Here is a 25,465-nt window from a genome sequence, read left to right as displayed (position 1 = left end):
GAAGGGGGGAGGGAATGTCCGTCAATATAGAACTAGATTATTCGAGAAGTTACATCCAGGAAAATAAGTTGTCAATGGGGGTTCGGCTTTCAAGTGAGTGGTCCATGGAGTCCAGACATTATCGAAGTGATCTGGAGTATCACATTTGATGGAAGATATATGTTCCATTCTTTAGGTGGACCAGATAGCATTAATGGGAACAACCAGGGAAGGGGGTGCGTTCGATTTCAATTGAGCTGCTATCATACATTTAGCCGTGTTCAAGATGTGTTTAATCAACTTTTGTTGAGCGCGTGTAACACTCGGGATAGGGTGAGAAAGTAGGGAATATAAAGGAGTGCTTGGTATTTGGATACCAACTACATCCCGAATCAATTTATGGATTTCTAACCAATATGTGTGGACATGAGGGCACGACCACCGGATATGCAGCAGGGTCCTCGCCAGCCACACAGTCTCCAACAAAGGTCAGAAGAAGTGGAATATATTGAGTGCAAATTAGTAGGAACAGAACTAAGTACCATCAATAATATAATTTATAAGAATTTTCCTTAATTCGTATCAAAATTTAACTTTTTTCTTCAGGGTCCATAGGGCTCCACAGGGAGACCTAGGGGTGTAGGTGGTGGTTGAGGACCAGGCACCGAAAGTTAAAGCTTTGCTCCCGTGATGCAACGGTCCTTCCCCCTATACCCCGCCCCCGAGCCAGACGCACCTCAGTTGCATCGGTGCCCGACTGGAGTCGGGTCACCATTATAACAGTGGCTGCTTCAGGCAGCCCAAAAGCTTTTATTTTTATAATTTTCTTTATTTTACCTTTATTCTTCTGGTCGGGCAGCAACAGACTGTCCATGGGATGTCTGTGCTGCCGCTCCATCACCTCTCCGGGGCGCCTCAAAGGCAGCTCCGCCTGGTGCTCTCGACGGGCATCCCGGGGATATTGCCCCATGGATAGACCCAGACTGCAGCCCGGATTCTAAGGGGACAGGTAAGGTGGATCAGTCTTATCTCCTGTCTCAGGGGACAGACCGGAGGCGCTGAGGGTGAAGACCGGCTCCGTCCGCGTGATCCACTACACCACCAGGGTACATATGGAGCGGAAATCCAGTGGCCCGTGGTTAACATTCAGCATGGTTAGGTTAGCTTTCCCTATTACAGCGGCCCCTCCCCTCAGCTCAGGGTGCCATTCCTCTGAGGTCTAGTCTCTCTGAGCTGCTCTCATCCTGCGACCACGCCCCCTCAGAGATCTCCGGCGGCCATCTTCTACAGGCTCCGCCACTGATCTCTCAGGGAAATGCAGGGTCCAGTAGCCCTACATACCTCTCCCTAGAGACAGGTTATGTAGCACTATAGCCTACCAGCCTTTAAGGACTGAGTAGTTGATTGTAGTGCCATTTTGCAGTTATATGTATTTGTGCATTGTATGTTACTTATGCTAGCGCTGTCTGTCTGTATATTCTCTCTATACCGTGAGCATATATCTTTACTTGTTTTCTCATCTTTGCCCTGACAGGTGTATTCAGGGTTTTCTGTGCCTCACATTTCTTGTATTTGTGAAGGTTGTCACATACAGTTGGTTACTGCACTGTGCCATATTTTGTGCTGTTCGCTCCTGCAGCTTGCACAATGATAAGACAGGATCAGTATATTGCATTTCCACTTGTATATCACATACTTAGTGGTTGCCATATTGTGTGCTATAGTACTCTGCAGCTATGTCTAGCAAGGGCAAGAGTAGCAAGCAGGCATCTGCACCCATACTGCTCTCATACAAATTATGTGCTGCAGGCTTAAATAAAGAGGATTTAGTACAAGATGGGTTATGTGCTAGGTGTTATTCTCCACCAGCTCAATCAGACCCCCCAGCCCCTGCCCAAGAGCCCCCCTGGGCTTCCTTTTCTCAGTTGCTGGCTACTATTGAGGACCACCTAGCAGTCCCGGCTGTAATTCCCTATGAGGTTGCCACAACAAGAACAAGTAATACAGGTACCTCCTGTGCCCTCTCCATGGGTAGACATACTCTCTAACTCAGTCCCATATAGAGAGCGTATAGCGAATAGCAGGTAGGATTGCGATAGTAGATGGACGACTGCAGGGAGAACACCAGAGGAGACTGTAGGGGGAATATACCGAGAGAACATTAGCCTCAATAGCCATCCACATCCTTTGATTAGGGGGAGCAGAGAACACATGGAGTTAGTTGGGTTGCTCTGTAGTATTTCATGAGATCGGGGGCACCTGGGCCTCCAGATGTGCGATGTTTTTGTAGTGAATGCATATTAACCCTGGGTCGTTTATTTGCCCAAATAAAATGTGAGATCTCTATTTGAAGATTTCTTAGAATCGTAATAGGGATATGTTGTGGTAGTATGGTCATCTCGACCGCAGCCATACGACTAGTCCAAGAGATAAATAGTTTATTCCATGTGGAAAGGTCAGATTTAATAGAAGAAAATATCCTTGGGAAATTGGCCATATAGAGGGTGGAGTATGATTTGGTAAGATAGACTCCTAGGTACTTTAGCTTATCATATTATCAATTTCTGTTTTATCCAAACTGATTTTATAATTGTAATGCTGTCTATAAGTAGCAATTTCGGAAATAAATTTGGAAGGGAGGAATGGGGGTCGGTCAAGGTCAAAATCACGTTGTCTGCATACAGACCAATTTTGTCTCTTAAGTCACCAACAGAGATTCCGGAGGTATTGTTGAGTCTAATCTTAGCAGCTAAGGGTTCCATCACCAACACAAATAGCAGCGGGGAGAGAGGGCACCCCTGACGGGTACCATTACGGATGGGGAATGAGTCAGAAATAAGACCATTTACTAGGGCAGAGGCTGTTGAATAACGGTTAAGTGAGGATAAACCATTGTAGAAAGCTCCCCTGTACCCCATGTTGAGAAGGGTCTGCTGGATGAATGGCCATGCCACACTTTGGAAAGCTTTTTCCGCATCGAGAGCCACCACCAGTGTCGATGTGGATCGGACCTGAGCAAGATGTATAAGATTTAATAGACATCTCGTGTTCTTAGTGTTTGGAATAAAGCCCACTTATTCAGGGTGAACCAAGTGAGGTAATATAGGAGTTAATCTGTTAGCTAATATATTAGCAAATCATTTTAAATCAATGTTCAAGAGTGAAATTGGCCTATAGTTCTTCATCTCTATGGGGTCACAATCTGGTTTTGGGATAACAATTATATTAGCCCTGGTGGTGACTGCATCGAGACACTCACCCTCTTCAAGCAAATTAAACAGTAATTTGAGCATAGGAAGTAAGGGCTCCACAATTTTTTATAATAGAGGGCTGAGAAACCATCAGGGCCAGGATCTACGAAGTTGTTTTATAGCTGTTGTGATCTCTTCATCAGAAATGGAGGCATTAAGCGAGGTAATATGTGACGTGGTCAACTTAGGTAGATAACAGGGCTCCAGGTATTGACGAATCTTAGCTAGATCTTGGGGTGTATTCGTGATATTGGAAGTAAGATTACATAGAGATGTATAATAATCTCAAAACTCGTTGGCATCACTTGAGGGTCATGAGTAGCACTGTCAACTTCTTGTTTTCACCTCCTATCTCTTTTTACAGTCCTTCAGTGTCTCCACTTCTGTCTTATGCTCCCCACTTTTTTCTTTTATCTCTTGTGATCCTTCATAGATCTGTTCTCTGCCCTCTGCTCTTCTCCTTTTGCATATTTACTTAGGAATTTCATACGCTTCTTTGGCCTCCACTACAACCTCTTTGGAGATAATTATCTAATCTACCTTCCCTGACTTCTCTCCTCCTATCTTATCTATGTCCAACTGCCTCACTGTCATCTCCTTCTGATTGTCCCATCTCTACCTCACTGCCATCTCCATCTGATTGTCCCATCTCTGCCTCACTGTCATCTCCTTCTGATTGTCCCATCTCTGCCTCACTGCCTTCTCCATCTGATTGTCCCATCTCTGCCTCACTGAATTCTCAATCTAGTTGTCCCATCTCTGCCTCACTGTCATCTCCATCTGATTGTGCCATCTCTGCCTCACTGCCATCTCCATCTGATTGTCCCATCTCTGCCTCACTGCCATCTCCATCTGATTGTCCCATCTCTGCCATCTCCATCTGATTGTCCCATCTCTGCCTCACTGCCATCTCCATCTGATTGTCCCATCTCTGCCTCACTGCCATCTCCATCTGATTGTCCCATCTCTGCCTCACTGCCATCTCCATCTGATTGTCCCATCTCTGCCTCACTGCCATCTCCATCTGATTGTCCCATCTCTGCCTCACTGTCATCTCCATCTGATTGTCCCATCTCTGCCTCACTGCCATCTCCATCTGATTGTCCCATCTCTGCCTCACTGCCATCTCCATCTGATTGTCCCATCTCTGCCTCACTGTCATCTCCATCTGATTGTCCCATCTCTGCTTCACTGTCATCTCCATCTGATTGTCCCATCTCTGCCTCACTGCCATCTCCCTCTGATTGTCCCATCTCTGCCTCACTGTCATCTCCATCTGATTGTCCCATCTCTGCCTCACTGCCATCTTCATCTGATTGTCCCATCTCTGCCTCACTGTCATCTCCATCTGATTGTCCCATCTCTACCTCACTGCCATCTCCATCTTCACACAATTTTCTTTTGAGGAAAGGCCGTAAGGTGCCCCCTACCGGTGAGAGGTATGCCCGTTGCAGTATAAGCCATCTCCTAGGTACATCTCATAATTACAAGCTGGTATCATATTTATTGTCATATGACAGGTGTTTACCATATCAATTGATAGCATATGAGATTAGTGTGGTGCCCATTTTTGAACACCTAAGATTTCTTTCTTGGTGTCAGTTTCTGATTTGATCGTAGAATACATAAGTGCAGTAAGGGTCGTTTAGAAGGAACAAATCTTGGGGGTTGATAATATCTTTTTGGGTGTGCTAAATCCTATTTACATGTAATGGTTTGCCTGCATGTAAGGGAACCTGTGCTGGAATAAATAAGTACATTTGTCTGCCACCACTGCACAGGACATAGATTCTTGCGAGGGCCTCAAGAGATCTCAACCCCTGTTGAGTACATCTAGAAATGGGAGGAAGAGGGATTTTGATTTACCAGACTATCCATGAAGTCCTAGCCAATTTCCAAGCTCTACAAGTAGCTATTATCAGTATGTTGGTTAGGTTTAGCTCCTCGACTTTAGGAAGAGATGCGTGGATGGCATTCAGATGTGTCCTTGTTCATCTACCCTCAGTACACCATGCAGTGGCGTGAGTGAGTGATATGTGACACTTGTATAGCTGTGTGCGACTGACAATGTAAATGGCGCTTGGCGTGGAAAAAACCTGTGGCGGCTGCATCGTAGCACTTTGCCTGCTGATTGAGTCGCACACAGATACACAAGTGTCACATATCAATTTAATCAGCACAGTCTCCTGGTGCGTCCTAGTCACATCGCATTGCGGTTTGGATGCATGTTCGGCATAACAAAGACGCCCGACGCTACCAGAGACTCCCGCCACCAGGCGCGCCAAGGGGGGCTTTTTTTCTGCCACGACTGCAGTAGAGACGAGTGAGGACACCGCAATCCGGCACAGACATGCTATATTATAGTACTGAAGAACTGTGACGCTGAAGAAGGTCGAGTCGGCCTAGAACGCACCCGTTGCTCCAATTCGTTCCAGAGGTTCTCAATGGGGCTAACATCTGGACTCTGAGCTGGCCAGTCCATCCGGGTAACCGAACTTACTGTATACCAGTCCAGCGTCGCCCTGGAAACACGACAGGTGGCATTGCCATCCTCAGATTTATTAAAATTGAAGAAGCTCACTTGAGGCGCAAGACATTACCATCTCTTCCACAAAGGCTCATATAAAGATCTGAAGGCCTTTGGTCTAGAAAGCATCCAATTGGGCATTCAGGGAGGTTATGTTATGAGCAAGTTACTAAAAAAGGAAGCGAATGGGCGTACAACGTTTTCTTGGAAAATGAATATTTCCCTCCAGCCTTCATTTACTGTTAGCGCCCTTATCCTGTTACTAATCCTTGTTATCTTTCTAATTTATTTCCTTTCAAGATAGTACTGTTTATCTAATCCATAACCTTTATTCTCAGCCTATTACTTCATATTTTATTTGTACCATAGGTATAGCATTTGTTTGTTGTCACTATACTTTTCTTTATTTATTATAACACATACCGCGTTGGATAACCCCGGATAGAGAGACTCCTGGGTTTAATTCCCAGAAGTCCCTCTGGTTTCCTGTGCATGCGCAGAAGGACATGAGCCGCGGGGGGAGATGGGAGGGATCCGATTGGATCCCTTTCAGGGGGGCATCACAAAAAGAATCCCATAGGCTTCTATTAGATAATGCCACCTGAATCACGTTACCCTCAAGGGCGCGATGCATTCTGCTGCTTAGTACATATGAGGAATGCAGCCGCATTTTTCTTTTTAGTACATCCCACCCCCCAGGTGAGGTAAGGGGGGTCTAAGATCCCTGGGCATGACAAAAAGTCTTTTTCTGCATCTATATTAAAGCGTAAAGTTTCTTTAGCTTTGCTCAGATGTTTGATAGAGACAGCCGCCTGCACTCCCATCACCAATTGTTTGCCTGTAACAAAGCCAAGTTGAATGGGCAAGAATAGGGCAAGGTGAGATATTTTCTAGCCATTTTGGTTTTGAGTATTGTGGGTGGCTTTAGGCCCTGATTTAGAAGGGAGATTCACCTTTACGAACTAACTATAGTGAGGTCACTGCCCAGTTTGGGTAATACTATGATTGTAGTTGAATTAAATATATTGGGGATTAGTAACTTCACAAGAATGTGATTGTAGAATGTTACAAGGTATTGCGGTGAGTTCCTCATATATTATAGAACTCTGCGCCCAACCTTTCAGGGCCAGGCTATTTACCATCAGTGAAAGTTTTTAGTGCGTCTATCAATACTTGTGCAGCTATGGGACCTTCCAATGTTGACCTCTCCTCAAACATGAGTTTAGGAAGTCCTGGGTCCTGCAAGTACTTAGCCACCTCTTCATTGTCCCAAGGCGTGTGTATAGGGATTGGCAATACTGCCTAAGGGCATCACAGATTGCACTGGGGCAAGGTGGTGTAACATTGAACCTATAGTATTAAGAAACGCAATGCAGGGCTTGTTACGGGTCCCCCTGGTAAAATTGGCCACTAATTGCTCAGATTTACCCCCCCTCCTGTGAAACCTGTGTTTTGTGGAAGCTATATTGCAATTGGGCCCTTTCTGAAATTGTTTTTCTTGGATATAGCATGTGACAGGTTTACGTAGACTAACTACTAAGATTAACTAAGATCAAGTAAAAGTTTTTTTTATTTTTAAAAAAAAATTCTGTATCCACTTTTACAAGCTTAAATATAGTAGTAGCTAGTCCAATTCTCAGTCGTACTAGTTGCTTGAACCTATATTGTAGCAATTGTATTATAGTATACTAGAAACCATGGAAACCTGTTGTTGCTGTTGCTAAAGTCTCCCTCCTCCCCCTGTACAATGCACTTATAATTATCTGTGCTAATAAAAGAGTCTGATCCGTCCCAACCCCTCAATGATAATATCACTATGATGAGCAGAGTAGTTACACAATAATGTTTCTTATAATTAAAACATAGAAAATATGAAATATGGTCTAGTCCCAAAGGTGTAATATACTCCGGTCAGTGAGGGTTTAATCTCATTCTAATACATCAGACAATATTCATGTGTTGTGGATTATTTAGGGTGAAGATCTGAATGATGATAAAGTTGAAGATATAGAGGGAGAAGAGGAGACGTATGTGAGGGGTGATCAGAGGTGTAAGGAGCAGGAAATCCCTACAGCTATCAGCACAGGTGAGTAATACACACTAGGGGCCTGATTCAAAGATGTACTCACATGCAATCGCAGCTATGATCTCTCATGGATCTTAATAGAGAAAATATGCTAATGTCTCCAAAGGGCACCCAAGCATTGGTATGCCCAATGGTGCACTGTCATATTCATCCCGCGATGTGAAAACATGGTGGGGACTTAGGCTTAGGCACGTCCCCAGGATGGTTAGGTTTAGGGTGCGGGGAGGAGGGGCTTAGGGTTAGGCACCTCCGTGGGGAGGTTAGGGTTAGGCACCCCCCGGCGAGGGTTAGGGTTAGGCTAGGGGACGGGGGGGTTAGGACTAGGTACCCCCGGGAGGAGGTTAGGGTTAGGCACCACCCCAGGAAAGTTAGATTTAGGGGGCGGGGAGGGGGGGGTTAGGATTAGGCACCCCCCGGGAGGAGGTTAGGGTTAGGCACCACCTCGGGAGGGTTAGATTTAGGGTGCAGGGAGGGAGGGTTAGGGTTAGGCACCTCCGTAGGGAGGTTAGGGTTAGGCACCACCTCAGGAGGGTTAGGTTTAGGGTGCGGGGAGGGGGGGTTAGGATTAGGCACCCCCCAGGAGAAGGTTAGGGTTAGGCACCACCTCAGGAGGGTTAGGTTTAGGGTGCGGGGAGGGGGGGCTTAGGGTTAGGCACCTCCGTGGGGAGGTTAGGGTTAGTCTTTTGATAGGCCTTGGGTATAAGAACACAGAACCAGAACTAAAATGTTAAGTATTTAGTTCCAAGAATATCTCCAAAGCTTATGTTACAAAAAAAATTACAAAGATGATGATAATTTTAAAAGGTCACACCAGTTACTCACAATTTCAAGAAACAAAATAAAATAATAAAAAAGAGAGAAACACCATTCGGATCACCTGGATAGGGTCAAACAATGGCGGAAGTGAGGTCTCTTCCTAAAGATATGGTCACACCCTGGCATGTCTTCATCTCCTCACAAGTAATGCATCCTGTTTCATTTCAAACACACATTTTATGCTGTTTGCAGGATGCTCTTGGTCTCTCCCTCCGCCCCGTTGGGATAGTTTAACCCTTCCCAGATCAGAATTAATTGTTTAGGTGACTATAAAACAGGGCTCCTGGTCACATGAGCAGGGGTTATTTAATTACTCCATCTTGTTTGAAGTTGCTGACTTGGAAGAATGTTTGACATCTTGCTGGCCTGTATGTCTCTCCTTGGATTGTAAACCTGACCCCCTGTGGTGTTATAAACAGAGCCCAGTCTTTTGATCAGTGTTCCAAGTCAGAGAACCACATATATTAACAACTTGTACATAGGGCTATAAGTAAACATTAGCCAGTCAATTACCTCCCAGCCATCTGCCATACAATTTGAAATACAGTTTTTCTACACAATATACAGGAATAGGCACAGCCTATGAAGATGACATGTTCATAACCAAGGTTATGCTACAAGGCCCACAATCTGTAAAATGACAGAAGCTGATTGGTTGCTATGGCAACTTCTCCACTTTTTCCCTTCCTCTGTGTCCTACTTAGGGCCGTATTCAATTAGCAGCAAAAATGGTAATTTTTTTCCGCCATCTGCGAAATTGGGCGATTTCCGGGAAAAACACAGCGAAACCGGCCGATTTAGCTAAAAAAACAGGCAAAAAAGGCAATTACTGTAGGTGAAAATGGGGGAAAAAAACCTCCATCCCAGAAAAAAAATGTGAGGGGTTCATTCAGAACCCTTGGAAACCCCTCCTAATGATAAATGACCCCAATTTTTTTTCGTAAATTGCGTACCTACAAATTTTGGGTGAAAAAAAAAATTGTTGAAAACTATAGAAAGTTTTTTTCACCCGGAAATTACTGTTCCACGTATATTGGGGGTACGTTAAAATGGGTGCAACTATATTTTCATGTCGTAAAAATGAAAATTTAAGACTTCTGGTGGGCGGGACATCAGGAATGGCCGTCTTTTAGCTCCTCTCCTGACTAAGGCTACTGAAATCTCCTCCATCCTCCATTATCCGACCTTAATTGGAGAATTTAACTTCTCCTCTTCATCACCTAAACACGGGATTATTTTGATATTTATTTGGCCTTGGGAGATAGATATTGTACCGAAGTCTTGCTACTAATAGCATTGGCCTGCAAGCTAGCTGAGCTTTTAGCGCGAAACTCGGCGTGAGCGTTGGTACGGCCGTACATATAACTAGTTTTCCAGCTGTCTAATATACCTACAGACTTAGCAGAAGATCTCTATACCCGCCTGTTCCTGCTCGTTGACTGGCCGTAACCCACCACATCACTGCTTGGCGACTAGTTTCCCACAGTAACTACTCTCTGAGGTCCCAGTGCTGCGGAGACTGTCATCCCGGTGGAAAACTACATCGGAGATACAGTGAGCCCCTGTCACCCACACTTACCCGCACTGGCTTAAGCTGCTTCCCCCTGAACGCCTGATACGCACTGCTGGGCTGCTTGTGGCTATACTCCAGGACCCGGGGACTTCCCTTTTGCCTCTCACTCTCTCTGCACCCGCTCACCTAGAGCTCCTTTCCGACTGATTGCTCACCTCTCTGCCGGTGTCTGCTTTGGAACAGGGCTGCTGTCTGTGACAGGTAATGACCCCGTTGCTGGCTTCTGTTCAGGACGATCCTTGGGAGCGCTCTTTGGGGAAGATGTAAGAAGCTCAGAAGCAGTATCAGCGCACGTTATGTGCACTAATACCGCTTCTTCCTGATGTATGATCGAGGGTTTGGTGGTAAATGACAGGGGCGCTGTACTATCTACAAGATAGCAGCGCCGATAGCCTGGGCCATGTATGAACGGTCAGATCATCTGATTGTTCGGCCCACTGTAGCAGTCGCTATTGACAGCTACAACCTGGTGCTGCCCTATCCCCACAGCAGGGACAGCGCTCTCCCTGCTGCGGTGGCTGCCGGCTCCAGGCTGCATGCTGGGATCTCGTGATACTTGCGAGATCCCGCGCATGCTCAGTGGAGCCGGCCGGGACGGAGACACAGTGCATTAGCACTAGGCTGATGCGCTGTGGTCGCTAGCGAGTAGCACCGGAGGGGGGAGTTAACGCTCCTCCTCTCCAGCCGATGAGATGTTCATACATCTCATCGTTATTCCTTCCTGTTTTACCTTGGTAAAGGGGCGAAGCAGGAAGCGATATAGCGGCACGTTAAGTGCAGCTATAATACATCTACCCCATTGCCTCCTGGGCTGCAGGGAGCCTCAGACCGGTGCTGCACTTCGGCCCCATCTGCTAGTGGCTGCCTGCAGGGGGAAGAAGGCTGGCGCATCTGAAGTCCTTCACGACCCACATGGCTGAGTTCACCCGCATCTGAGGAATACTGCTGGTGGATGCCTAGTGGTGCTCTCGCTGCCCCCTCTGCTTCTTCTCTGATGCTGATTGCCTGCCTGAGGGATCGCAGGGGTTACCGCTGGAGCTGGCTGCCTCTTTGTTGTGACGGTCAGAGCGGATGTCCACCTGCAGAGTCATTGCTGGCTGCAGAGTCGGACATCGTTCTGGTCCTTGTTCGACATCCCATCTGGTGAGGTGTTCATCTTGGGATTGGGCACCTCACTTCCAGCTTGTTCCTACTGCCTCTGCTCCATTGACACGCTGCAGTGGACCGGCTAATGTGCCAGACAACTCTCCGATCCCGCTTGGAAGTGGGACTCTTGGAGTGTGCTGACTCTTCCGGCACCTGAAGGGTCCTGGTGACAGCTGCCTACCAACCTCCTTTCCGGTATTAACTTTGTCTGTTAATCTTACACTAACGTCTCTTTACATTCCACCCTCTTTTTTCTCCTCACTTGGTTCCTTGCCCTCCTTGCGTGTTACCCATATACCTTATACCCTCTATCCACCCTTTTGTCTTTTGCCCACTATATCTTCTCTCTCTGCACCCCCATAACCCTCCAATGGTTCTGGATTTTCCTCAGTGGATTGGTAACTGCGACAGCCTACTCTGTAGGATATCCTTCTTCTCAAGGACTGACTGTTCAGGGACTTATTGAGTGACCCACAATTTCTGTATTTTGGGGTTAGCCATACTGATTTAGACTCTATTTTGACTTATACTGTTAACATTCTCTGACAAACTTTTGGTAGAAAAACCCAGGGATTATGGACCTCATTCAGAGCCACTCGCAAAAAGCAAGCGCTTGCTCTGAATGAGGGCGGCCGCTGTTTTTTTAAGCCGGCCTGTCGGCCGCTCGCTAAGCTGTGGGTGACCACCCACAGCTTTTGCGAGCGGCCAGGTGATGGTCACGATGGTCGCGACCATTGGGCTTGCGACGAGACCCTTGTGGTAGGGTCTCGTCTGCCGCAAGCCCCAGTGGGCTTCCGGCTCTAATAGAGCCGGATGCTCACTACTGACAGCACTGGTGATGTCAGTAGGGCTGCCCACAAATGGCAGGTGTTCCTTCAGGAATGCCTCCATTTGTCCAGCCACCCCACCCCGCCTACAAAATGGGGCGAGCTGTTGATCAACATCGACAGCCGCCCCGTTTGTAGCGAGCCCCGGAGCGAGTGAATTTCTCACTCGCTACGGGGCTTGCACACGTTCATTGCACACGCCGCGCGTGTGCAATGTATACCCATCGACCCCTTGCGAGCGCATAGCGCTTGTGAGCGGGCCTGAATCAGGCCCTATAGCCATATTATTGCATATAACAAATGCTCCATTTAGTAGTTTTCTTTATTCAACCGTTGAAGCTGTTTTAAGTAGGATTACGTTGTACAGTACTGTCCCTTCATTACTAGTCGTTTGGACATCATATTAGAGATAGTCATTACATTACCTGGATTGAGTTAACTGTATATCTGTTACACCTTTGCTATTTGTACTTAAGTCTTGTGCATAAAGTGTGTTTATCTCCACCTAGTGAGGATACAGTATTATTACAGTTCCTAGTTAGTATCTGTTAGTGCATTTCTCAGAATACTCAGGTGTAATATTTTATGTCAATTTGAGGGGAAACATTGTCATAAATTTCTCTTTCACTTAAGGATTAGTGAGGAAAATATAATCTCACTTGCAGCCATTTCAAGGTTATCACTGAGGTAGTTTTGTACCACTATACCAATCTAGTCTTACACCAAGTGTATTTTTTTTCTGTATGATACTATTATCTAGTGGTGACTCAAGATAGTTCTCACCCTTACTGCTTGTAGACTGGCTAGAATATAAACCCATATGTTTTTTTTAGTGGTATCGTAACAATTTTAATACTGTAACCCACATATCTTGTATGCGACACACTCTATTGCCATTGGTGTACTATTGGTGACCACCTAGTTTACTTAATGCCCCCTCTCTATCTCCCCTAGAGACACAGGATGGTCTAGATCTCCCTGGTTCCTCTGTCTCAAGTGCCATTGCCATCTCCTCTTTACCTATGCCTGAAATGGCGGAGACCATTTCCAAAGTATTAATGCCCCAGTTTGATAAAAGGTTAGAGGGCACCGAAATGAAGACAGAGGCACCTCTGACTAGAATGAATGCACATGGTGCTCGCCAGAGCCGTAACTAGACTTCTTGGTGCCCTGTGCCAGAAAGAGCATTGGCGCCCCCCTCCCCTATTTTTCAGATAGGGACATAAGAGGTACACCTGAAAACGGGCCATGGCCTCATGGGGAAGAGCCAGGGACGAGTTAGGAGAGGCCAGGAGATGCTGGGGATAAAAAAATAGGATGCTACAAGTGAGAATGACAATAAACAGAAAATTGACAGGCCCGAAGAGTGCCCCCTGCCCTGCGGTGTCCTGTGCCATGGCACAAGTCCCACCACCATAGTTAAGGCCCTGCTGCTCGCTTAACCACACTGGAGACAAGGGTTAGTGAGGTGGAGGACAGAGGGCCTGATGCAGACCCGTTCGCTAGGCTGCATTCGCACGTAGCCTGCCGATGTTTGCAATGTGTGCACGTGTATAAGTCGCAGTGCGCATGCGTGAACTAATCCATGTGATCAGGAAGCGTTTGCTCGCTGCGCATAGCCACCTCGCTAGAATGAGTGACAGAATGAGCCGTTTGTGGGTGGTGACAGGGGTTGGTTGATGGAAACGGGGCAGTGGTGATGCGAACGCAGGCATGTCTGTGCGTCTTAACACCGTTTCAGAAGCGTGCATAATTAAGACGCAGTGTCAGCATACACGTCACATGGCTGAATTACACACTGAAGCACTCGCAGTGCTTGTGGTAGGGTATGGTCAGCCACAAGTGCTGTGTATGGCTCCGATGTTACTGATTGTTGCATACAGTTCCTGGAGATGACGTTGGAAAGTGGGCGTCTTAAGACAGGCTGGTGGGCATCTAAATACACACTGCGATCGCACAGCCATACATAGTGGGCGTGCTAATGCCTTGCCGTGCGATTGCGGGATTTGCATAGTTTGGCTGCGTGCGTACGCATCTAGCGAACAGGTCTGAATCGGGCCCAGAGTCCAAATCATTCAGGATAATACATCCTCCCATTCCTCCACCATTCAATCTGTAATAGAAAAACTTGACGATTTGGAAAATCGTTACCGTAGAAACAATCTGCGGTTCCTATAATTCCTGAGTCCTATAAGGGTCCACAACTTCTCGATTTTCTTGCCAAAGATTTGCCCCTAGCCTTAGACATAGCTGACACATTGGGCACCGCCAAAATTGAGAGAGCCCATCGCCTGGGCCCAGAACGACAAGGAGACAATAACCGGTCTCGCCCTGTTACAGAAAAATTCTTAGACTATCGGGCCAAGGAACAAATTTGAACTGCTTACTACAGATCTAACCCTTTAATGGTACAATCCCATAAAATTATGATTTTTCAGGATTTCTCTGTGTTGGTTGCCCAAAAACGCAAAAGCCTTTTCTGAAGTTTGTACTTACCTCCACTCCCAAAACCGTAGATTTACCCTGTTATATCCGGCAAAACTAAGAGTATTTGAGGATGGCCGTCCACTGATTTTTGATGATCCAGCACAGGCAAAATGTCATCTTCTCCCCCTTCGTTTATCTCTTCGGTCACCTCCACCACATTGATTATCACCAGACCTCCTTTGCTGGGTTTTAATTCATACATTAATATAATGTGGTGTTTAACCTAGACATGTTCGCTTACATCTGATTAGAGTCGAGATATCTTTGCTTTTAGTTATTTTGATCTGGAAGCTACTGATATACTGGAGTGAGCACAACTTATTATTATGTTTCTTATTTTGTTACATACTTTTCTTTAGTTAGGTTTACTCTACCCTAGTAATATCTATTGACATTTCTGACACCCTTATCTATTAGGGTACTCAAATTATGTTACTTTTGTTTTATTGGCTGTTTACTTGGATATGTGCCGGCTATCCCAGGCTACACCTGTCCCCTTTTTTGTTGGAAGGAAAATTGAAAATTGGAGTTTTGTGAAGCAAAGCACTACAATTTACTATTTGAAATCAGATTGTGGATAGGCATGGTAGATTTCTTGTGCTTGGTGTTGAAATTCTGTATTCTTGGTTTACATTGGTTAATATTTATGCTCCGAACACGGACTCCCATCTTTCTTTAATCAATTAAGTAAATTATTACAACAAAGGGTGGAGATTTCAATACATTGTTAGATCCCCAAATTGATAAGGCCCCTACACCATCTAAACCGGCTTCTACCACATGACGGGCACTCCCATCTCTACTGTCCACGTTACATCTCTCCAATCCTTAGCGTCTATTACATCCCACTGATCACTCCTATACGCATCTTTCAGTAGCACGTGGCTCCTTATCCTGCATAGACTACCTTTTATTATCCAATGTCCTAATTTCCCATCTCCATGATGCTCGTATGCTTGATATCACAAACTGACCATGCTCCTCTCACCGTGAAACTTACATTTCCCTCAAACCCTTACCGTGATAATATCTGGTGATTTCCCACGCTTCTGGCCTCCTCAGCTGATTTCTGCTCGTTTCTCAAGTCAGAATGGTCTGATTTTGTAGACGATAATCTTGATCACTGGGACAATCCTGGTTTTATGTGGGAAACTTCAAAGGCAGTATTACGAGGCCATATCATTAGTTACATGGCCAAGCGTAAACGCGATACATCGGCAACCTGTGCCTCATTACGTGCTGCAGTTACCCAAACTTTCACTGCCTATATGATGGATTCATCACCTGAATAACTGTGTCAATTAAAAACAAGCCCGTCAATTATTAGAAGACCTCCTTCTCATACAGGCAAAACACAGTGTAGAGGTCTCTAAACATAAATATTACCATTGGGGCAACAAGGCTGTTGCCTTTTGGCAACTATAGCCAAATCACGGAAATCTAGGAATCATATTACAGAAGTAATTTATCCCACCACTAGGTCTCCAATTACTGATTCGAAGGATATCTTGTCACTATTTACTACTTATTATTCTACTCTATATTCCCCTCAGTCAGTCAATGTGGAACGACATAGGATATTTTTAGATGAAGCCCGCCTCCCTACACTTACTCAAGACCAATGCAACATTCTGGACTCAGACATTGCTGATCAGGAACTTCAAGATACTATTAGAGCCCTGCCTGCTCATTAAGCTCCTGGTCCAGACGGTTACTCTGGTGACTATTTTAAAATCCTTCAAGATGATCTCTCTCCGCTTCTCTTGGGCTTATTTTGGCACATCCATAGCTATTCCCCTTCACTCCCCTCTTTTAACACCTCCCATACGATCCTTCTGCCCAAACCGGAGAAAGATCCTCATTTACTTGGATCATATCACCCTATAACGCTGCTGAATATGGACTTTATACTTTTAAACTTATTGCCAAAATCATGGCTATGCATCTGCAACACATTTTACCCTCCCTCTCAACTGACCACCAATTAGGTATTGTGTCCGGTAGGCACTCGGTTAAAGGTATTCGCACTGCTTTGGCCACTATAATCGCCTCTAGTAGAGATTCTCATGCTCAGAATATGCTTCTTAGTCTCGATACGATAAGGCGTTTGACAAGATTCTTTGGCCTCATTTATTTGAGATTTTGAACCATAGGGCAGTGGTTTCCAAACTTTTTTGAAACACGGCGCCCTAGAGTATCAGCATTGTTTTCACGGCACCTCTAAGCCAAAAGTTTGTTATTGAAAAATTCAGAAAATTTTTTAGTCAAGTAGTAAAGTGAAGTAAAATGTGCTTACCTGTCATCCTTAGGTTCAGTTATGTGGTTGTGGACAGGTCTGCATTTCTGTTTGTCCACATATTTACATTACATTGACCATAAATAATTTGAATTGGTGCTGGACCATCAACCTGAGGCACCCCTGTAAGTGTCCTGAGGCACCCCAGGGTGCCATGGCACACAGTTTGGGAACCACTGCCGTAGGGGATTCACCTCAAATGTAATTAAATTGTCACATTTCTTTTAACACTCTCCTTCCACGTCAATGCTGAGTAATGGATTGCCTGGCATGCCCATGGAATTGGGACGAGGCACCCTTTCCCCCCTCCTCTTCTACCTCACTATAGATCCTCTCCTTCGTATTCTGCAGCAATGGTCTGACTTCCAAGGAATCCAGGTTGGCACGTGCAGTGTTAAATTTATGGTCTATGGGGATGACATCCTTTTATATATCACAGATCCCCAGCATACGTTACCCTTGATTATGCAGAAGTTTCAGCAGTTTGGCGACATCTCTGGTCTGAAAATTAACGAAGATAAATATCTTCATCCCACTATTTCTGCTCCTTCCTGGGGCTCGTCTTTTCATTCTCCTGGGCCTCCTCACATTTAGAATATCTGGGCATTCTTTTGCCTAAGAACCCTGCTCAACTGTATAATAAAAATGTGTCACAAATGATTTGAATTATTACTGAGGAGCTCAGGAGTTGGAAACATTTGACCCTCTCGTATTTAGGTAGAGCTGCTCTTATCAAAATGATGACCTTTCCCCGTCTTCTATATATGTTACAGACATTGCCCATTCTACTTACCACAAAAGATATTAAATTAATTAACAAGCTCTTCCAGACTTTTGTATGGCAGGGTGGTAGGGCTCGTATTAGTCTCTGAAAACTATATCAACCTAAATCCAACGGTGGAATACATTTTCCTAACATTCTTGTCTAGAATCATTCCTCCTTTATGAGGTTTTTGGCTGACTGGCTAAATAATCAGAAGGTTTACGCCAACACATCCCTTGAATCACAATTCCTCCCTACAATGGCCTTAAAATACTTTCTACATAATCATGACCAGGAAGTTCCACCAGAAGTCTGTGACAACCCTTTATTAATGACTACTAGATGCCTCTGGCACATATTGCACCATAAGCTATGCCTCAATGCTTATAAATCAGTCCACCTCCCATTGTTGTGCAATTTAGACTTTCAAGAGGCAGAGGCAGCTTATCCTTTAATGATATGGAGGGTGGGGATGTTCACAATATAAGTCATCTGCTGAACTTAGATCTGAGGTGGCCCCTGTTGTTCCACGAGGCAACAGAGAAATTTGAGACTCTGCGGGCTCATCCCTTAGCTTACTTTCAGGCACAGTATTATATAGCCTCTGTAGTACGGGTTATTTCAACAGCTGATTTGCAAAACCCGCCAGACCAATGTTTTTCTAGATCAACACCTACTCATAAGGCTATATCTATCAATTACAAATTCCTTAGTGGAGAGCTAGATCACAATTTGGTTAGCCAGAGAATGCGTTAATGGCTGGCTCAATTCCCAACTCTCTATTAATGATTTAATACGTGGTTTAATGAGATCACGATCATTATTGAGCGCCAGTGCATATTACGAGCTTTTCTTAAATGTATAACATAGGACATATTTGTCCTCTCACAGTCGATATAGAATGGGTCTATCTGACTCTCACACTTGAATTAAATGTGCGGGGGAGGAGGCGGATATCTATCACTGCCTTTGGGAATGTCCAATGGTCCAAGGTTTTTAGAGGCCAGTAAGACAGGATGCTGAGACTCATTTGGTCAACTATGTGGCTGTCACCCCTGAATGGGCGGTCCTGGGTATAATTCCGAGTGGACAGACTTAATCCGGGTATCAGGAAATTATTACTTGCAATAAGCTCAGCGGCAAAGAAGGCCATTTTACAAGAATGGATACACCCAACTTCAATCAATTTTCAATTATATAAGTAAAGGTTGAATTTTATCTTTCGAATGGACTGGGTGGAAACTAGGGCCCTGATTCAGACCCACTCGCAAGCGGCTGTCCGCTCGCAAGTGGGTCGATGGTCTGCACTGAGCATGCGCACGACGGAGGGAGCTCCGTCGTGCGCATGCGCCAGACGCGACGAGCGAAGGAAAGTCCTTCGCTCGTTGTGTCTGATCAAAGGGGGCGTGCTGTCGATGTTGATTGACAGCACGCCCCCTTTGGTGGGCATGCCGGGGGCGTGCCTCCCTGACGGGGGCGTTCCCACGGGAACGCCTCCCATCAGAAGCCGGCCCACTGACATCACTAGTGAAACTGCGAGCCGGAGCCTGCGGTTGAGGTTTTCAACCGCAAGCCCCGGAGTGATTTTGGCTCTATCAGAGCCAAAATCACTCCGATTTTGGCTCTGATAGAGCCAAAATCACTCCGGGGCTTGCGGTTGAAAACCTCAACCGCAGGCTCCGGCTCGCAGTTTCGATGGTCGCGATGGTCAAGACCATCGCGGCCATCAAACTGCACGCTCGTATAGGCTGTGGGTGGTGTCTCATAGCTACTCTGCCAGTCTTGACACAATCCCAGATCCACCATAGTATGCGCCTGACTCAATGGTATGAGACCCAAATTCTCTTGGGAGATCCTCCCATAGTGTTGCCTAGCGAGTGCCAGACATCATTCCCCCCTTTTTTTATTATTTTTTTTATTTTAGCTTTTCTTATTATTTATCATGGCTATTCTATGTAATTCTTCTTATGAAACTACATCTTATTATTGTACATGTGTTTATAATTCAGGTCAGATTTTGAAACTTATGTCTCTGCTACGCTAATGATATCTTTGGACATATGCTGTGACGTAACTGATGTACTGATCATTATTATGTATGACAGATGTTGTGATTCTGATCTTCAACGTACATATGACAAAAATTTGGGGTGTTTTTGCTTCCATAAATAAATAAAAATCTATAATAAAAATATGCAAACTTAAAAACCATAAAAAAAATGCCTGCTGTGACCGTGTGCGATGGTTAAAACACTTGACGCATTCTGTACCGCCCCGCGAAAAATCAGACCCAATATGTTAAACCCATTTTCAACAATTTTTTTTCTTGCAAAATTTGCGTTGTCATTTTTCACCAAAGTACGCAGCTTACGAAATTTTTTTGGGGGTAATTTATCATTAGAGGGGCTGTCCAAAGGGTTCTGAAAGAATCCCCACATTTTTAGCCAAAAATAGGGATTTTTTTTTTTTTCTTCTAGTCTGGGATGGAGAAAACTTTTCTTAAATTTTTTTTCCCCATTCGGCCAATTTAGCCAATGGTGAAAAAAAACAGCTGTTTTCACCGCTAATTTAATATGGCCCTAAGTGACTGCTCCCCAGGCGGTGTTACTCCTACACCCTAGACCTCCTCAGGACAAACATCAGCAAATACTTGTCTGCATCTAGTGTGATTACGACTTACCATAACATGTAACATAAGGCAAACAGCATTGTTAAGGCTCATACACACTAGATGATGTGCTTGATGAACAATATTGGTGAAAGATTTCCCTTGATCTTTCTGTAGTGCAGGACAAATGATATTGCGTGTACACACTAAGAGATAGCTTTAACGATATCTATCAGAGAAGCCATCCTGCCACATCTCTGAACAGACAATTCTTGATGATATCGTCAGATATGCTGCATGTACAGACAACAAAAGACATCGCTAACGACCCGCGTTGAGCGAGCATCGTTGGTCATTCACTGCATACACACTGAACGATATATCATTCAATTATATCGTCCATATCATTCATGAAAATCGTCTAGTGTTTATGCGGCTTTACACCATAGCCTGTAACAGGATCTATTTACTCTCTGTCTTCCTCAGTCACAAACTGAGATGTGACAATGGTTACTGACTGTATGGAAATGTTGGGGTACAGCAATGCACGTCTTATTATAGTAACACAGTATGGTATAGTGCTGCAGGGATGCTAATTCCCGTATATTTATTCTGTTCCCAGCAGATGGACACAACAGCAGGAATAACTCGGGGAGACATCTCATATTATCTCCAGATTGTGACCTAGATGATAATAACTTCTCACAGGACTCTTCAGGAGAAAACCCCATTACCCCAAGTGTACACCCAACATATCACAGTGCAGATCTATCATCTGATCCTTCTAATCATGAGGAGTGTTCCCCTGATAGTACCAGTATTGTTACACACAGCTCAGATCATACAGATGATAAACCATTTACATGTTCTGAATGTGGGAAAAGTTTTACAAAGCAATTACATCTTTCACTACATCAGAAGAGAGTTCACACAGCTGAGATGCCTTTTCTGTGTTCTGAGTGTGGGAAATGTTTTACACTGAGAGGAGAACTTAATAGACATAAGAGAATGCACACAGGGGAGAGGCCATTTCTATGTTCTGAGTGTGGGAAATGTTTTTCAAACAAAGGCGTTCTTAATATACATAAGAGAACTCACACAGGTGAGAAGCCATTTCCATGTTCTGAATGTGAGAAATGTTTTCCATCGAAAGGAGGTCTTGATAGACATAAGAAAGTTCACACAGGTGAGAGGCAATATCCGTGTTCTATATGTGGGAAATGTTTTACGCAGTCATCAAGTCTCATTAAACACCAGAGAGTCCACACAGGTGAGAAGCCATTTCCATGTTCTGAGTGTGGGAAATGTTTTAGAGAGAAATCAGAGCTTATTAATCATCAAAGAGTCCACACAGGTGAGAAGCCATTTCCATGTTCTGAGTGTGGGAAATGTTTTAGAGTGAAATCAGAGCTTATTAATCATCAAAGAGTCCACACAGGTGAGAAGCCATTTCCATGTTCTGAGTGTGGAAAATGTTTTATACTGAAAAGAGCTCTTACCAGACATACAAAGATTCACACAGGTGAGAGGCCATTTTCATGCTCTGAATGTTGGAAATGCTTTATAACCCAGTCAGCACTTGCTGCACATCAGAGAACTCACACAGGTGAGAAGCCATTTTTCTGTTCTGAATGTGGGAAATGTTTTGTATGTCAGGCAACACTTTCTGACCATCAGAGAACTCACACAGGTGAGAGTCCATTTCCATGTTCTGAGTGTGGGAAATGTTTTTCAAACAATAGAGTTCTTAATATACATAAGAGAACTCACACAGGTGAGAAGCCATTTCCATGTTCTGAATGTGGGAAATGTTTTCCATCGAAAGGAGGTCTTGATAGACATAAGAAAGTTCACACAGGTGAGAGGCAATATCCGTGTTCTATATGTGGGAAATGTTTTATGCGGTCATCAAGTCTCATTTACCACCAGAAAGTCCACACAGGTGAGAAGCCATTTCCATGTTCTGAGTGTGGGAAATGTTTTAAAGTGAAATCAGAGCTTATTAATCATCAAAGAATCCACACAGGTGAGAAGCCATTTCCATGTTCTGAGTGTGGGAAATGTTTTAGAATAAAATCAGAGCTTATTAATCATCAAAGGGTCCACACAGGTGAGAAGCCATTTTCATGTTCTGAGTGTGGGAATTGTTTTAGAATGAAATCAGAGCTTATTAGTCATCAAAGAGTCCACACAGGTGAGAAGCCATTTTCATGTTCTGAGTGTGGGAAATGTTTTACACATCAGCCAACTCTTGCTTCACATAGGAAAACTCACACAGGTGAGAGGCCATATTCATGTTCTGAATGTGGGAAAAAATTTGCACTCCAGGGAACACGTAATGACCATCAGAGAACTCACACAGGTGAGAAGCCATTTCCGTGTTCTGAGTGTGGGAAATTTTTTAAAACGAAAAAAATTCTTATTGGACATCAGAGAACTCACACAGGTGAATGAATGTTCTGAATGTGGGAAACATTTTCAAACTAAATCAGTTCTTTTTAGTCATCAGAAACTTCACACCAATACAATTTAAGCCTAGATTGCTGTCCCTGCTTAATGAAGGGTAAATTACATTTGTATGTTCACACTATATACTAATATATGACCATTCAGATAAAATCCACTCCTAGTTGGAATGAATGATGTACTAGTTATTTTCAGGACAAGGGTATGAAGATTATTTGGCAGTGAGAAAAGCTGCAGGGACCAGGCCAATAACACTGTACAATACCCAGAGGAACATTATACCTTTATTAAAGACCTACAAAAGATACAAGATCAAAGAGTTTAATAGGAAGATATAAAACAAAACGCTGAACTGAGCTGTCTGACATCCATGTGACATAACACAGCTGTGTGTGATGGTGGTTTGTGTCTGTACATTGTTAGTAAAGCTGGAATAGTGTATAACTGTCCTGTCAGTGGTGCACATGTTCTGTGATGGACTTGGTGTAGTATCTAGTGACATGATGTAATGGAAACACTGATATTACCAGAGATCTCCCAAGGAAGTATAGAACTATCAGGCTAGTCACACTAGGCCACAGCTGGCAGGGGAATATAACATAGAGATGTAACCAGGGACAGGGCAGTCAGCTATAGACCAGAGTACGGGCTGAGGTCAGGGCCACTGTAGAACAAACATCAGGTATAAGCCTGGTGGATATTGGTCAGTCAGACAATTACTATGACTCATTCAGAAGTGGATATAAACTGACTTAAAGCTGTATTATCCTGTCACTTTGGGTACCGGGCATTTATACTGTGACTGTCTTAATCCATTTCTCAACAAATAAAAGGTTTTGTCATACACGTCTCCCCTCTCTCCCGTCTCCTGTCACATCGCTGCGATGTTGGGGATTTGCTCTCGGATAAACACCTGTATGGGTACACTGGGCTGTCCAGTCACCACTTATCATGATAAATTTCGGCATTTTGTTGGTACATATGTCTTAGATAATGTGTCATCTCTATTGTACTGTATGTATGTGTCACGGACTGAATTACAGTACTGTGCCAGAATTCATATCCTGCAGATTATAATAGTTAGATAATAATATAATATTTAGACAATAAAGTAAGGGATGACTGAATAACTGGACATTACAGGACTGTTATGTTTATGATTTAATATCTGTAAAATAAACTACAGACTGATGACAGCTCTGATGAATGGACCAGATTATACAACAGCAGGAAAGCCAGCACAGCTATTCTCTATGGATGACTCCAATACGTACAGACTACACATGATGTAACATTGGATGTATGATCTCATCTATATACAGATGTATGTCACAGCACAACGTTACTGCACCAGTTTGGCAGGTGCCTTACATCATTACTTTCTAATGTTGTGTAGCTGCATCCATGTCAACCAAAGGAGTTGGATGAGCTGGAATACTCTGTGCTGCTGTCACCATTCTGACTCTTATTAGTTACAGATTTCCAGCTCCACCCACTTTATCTCCTGCTTGTGTGTATGTCGTAATTTTAAGGATAAAAGTATTATTATTATTACATTTTATTTATAGGGCGCCACAAGTGGTCCGCAGCGCCGTACATACAGTAAAAGGTACACAGAACATTACATTACAATACAGTAACCAAAATATAAACAGAACACAAGTAACAATTAGCAACACAATTCTCCATACACAATACAGCTCTGAAGGTGAAGGCTGTCGTAGAAGTGCTAGAGAAGAATGCTGTGAGACAGTGGGGAGGAGGACCCTGCTCCTAGGAGCTTACAATCTAAATAGTGTAGCTTTAAAATTACCCACTTGAGGGCAATCATTGCATATGAAACAACCTGCAGTTCACAGGTTGACCACAAGATGGCAGTGAGAAAATACACTGATAATAGTGTAACTTTCAAAGTTACCACTGGAAGGCAGTCATATATGAAACGATCTGCAGTTCACAGGCTGTCCACAAGATGGCAGTGAGATAATACATAATGATAAGTGTAAAAGTATTATATAGTGTAACTTTCAAAGTTACTACCGAAGGGCAGTTATTACATATGAAACCACCTAAAGTTCACAGGCTGGCTACAAGATGGCAGAGAATCTACTATATCTATACATAGTATAAAATAGTCCCTGGTAGGCATCTGTCTGATGGGGCTAATCTCGAGAACCCCTTGACAGATTTTGATGCAGTTTTCACTATTCTATAGAGCATTTGTCAAGGAAGGTTTAGGTGTATGACACATTAATGTACCCTATGACAGAAGGGAGCCGAGCAATGACGATTTTAGTGAAGCAAATCAATGTAAAAATGGACGTTTGAGCACTTTCTTAGCTTATGCTGCCTAAACCTGTATAGATACATCACAAGGATGGTCTTTATTTTATACCATGTAGAGACTGATACGTATTATCCGGTTAATCCAGAAAAATTGATGTTTACTTAAACAAAAATGTAAGTTGTTCCCTTTTATTACTGTCCCTATTTAATTTAACTGAAAAACTTTTAATTTCAAACAAGTCCAATTCCTGGTAAGAGTCTGCTTTAGCATGACATAAATAAAGCACAGGGACAGACACTTAACATGCTAAAGCTGACCTAAGTGGGTACTATATATGGAGAAAGATGCGCTAT

At 44.1% G+C, this 25,465-nt stretch overlaps 1 protein-coding gene across 1 annotated transcript in view; it reads left to right on the top strand.

Moving 5' to 3' along the window:
* Positions 1 to 22,813, top strand: part of LOC148506452 (uncharacterized) — a 93,023-nt gene extending 70,210 nt beyond the window's left edge. The window contains exon 9 of the mRNA XM_088446728.1: positions 21,285 to 22,813. Coding sequence (XP_088302854.1) covers positions 21,285 to 22,813 — 1,529 coding nt within the window. The remainder of the gene's footprint in view (positions 1 to 21,284) is intronic.
* Positions 22,814 to 25,465: the final 2,652 nt, after the last annotated feature.

This window comes from Taudactylus pleione, unplaced genomic scaffold, assembly GCF_031769625.1.
Source record: "Taudactylus pleione unplaced genomic scaffold, aTauple2 ptg000403l, whole genome shotgun sequence".
In the NCBI taxonomy this organism is placed as follows: Eukaryota; Metazoa; Chordata; class Amphibia; order Anura; family Myobatrachidae; genus Taudactylus; species Taudactylus pleione.
This window is presented reverse-complemented; position numbering and strand designations above follow the sequence as displayed.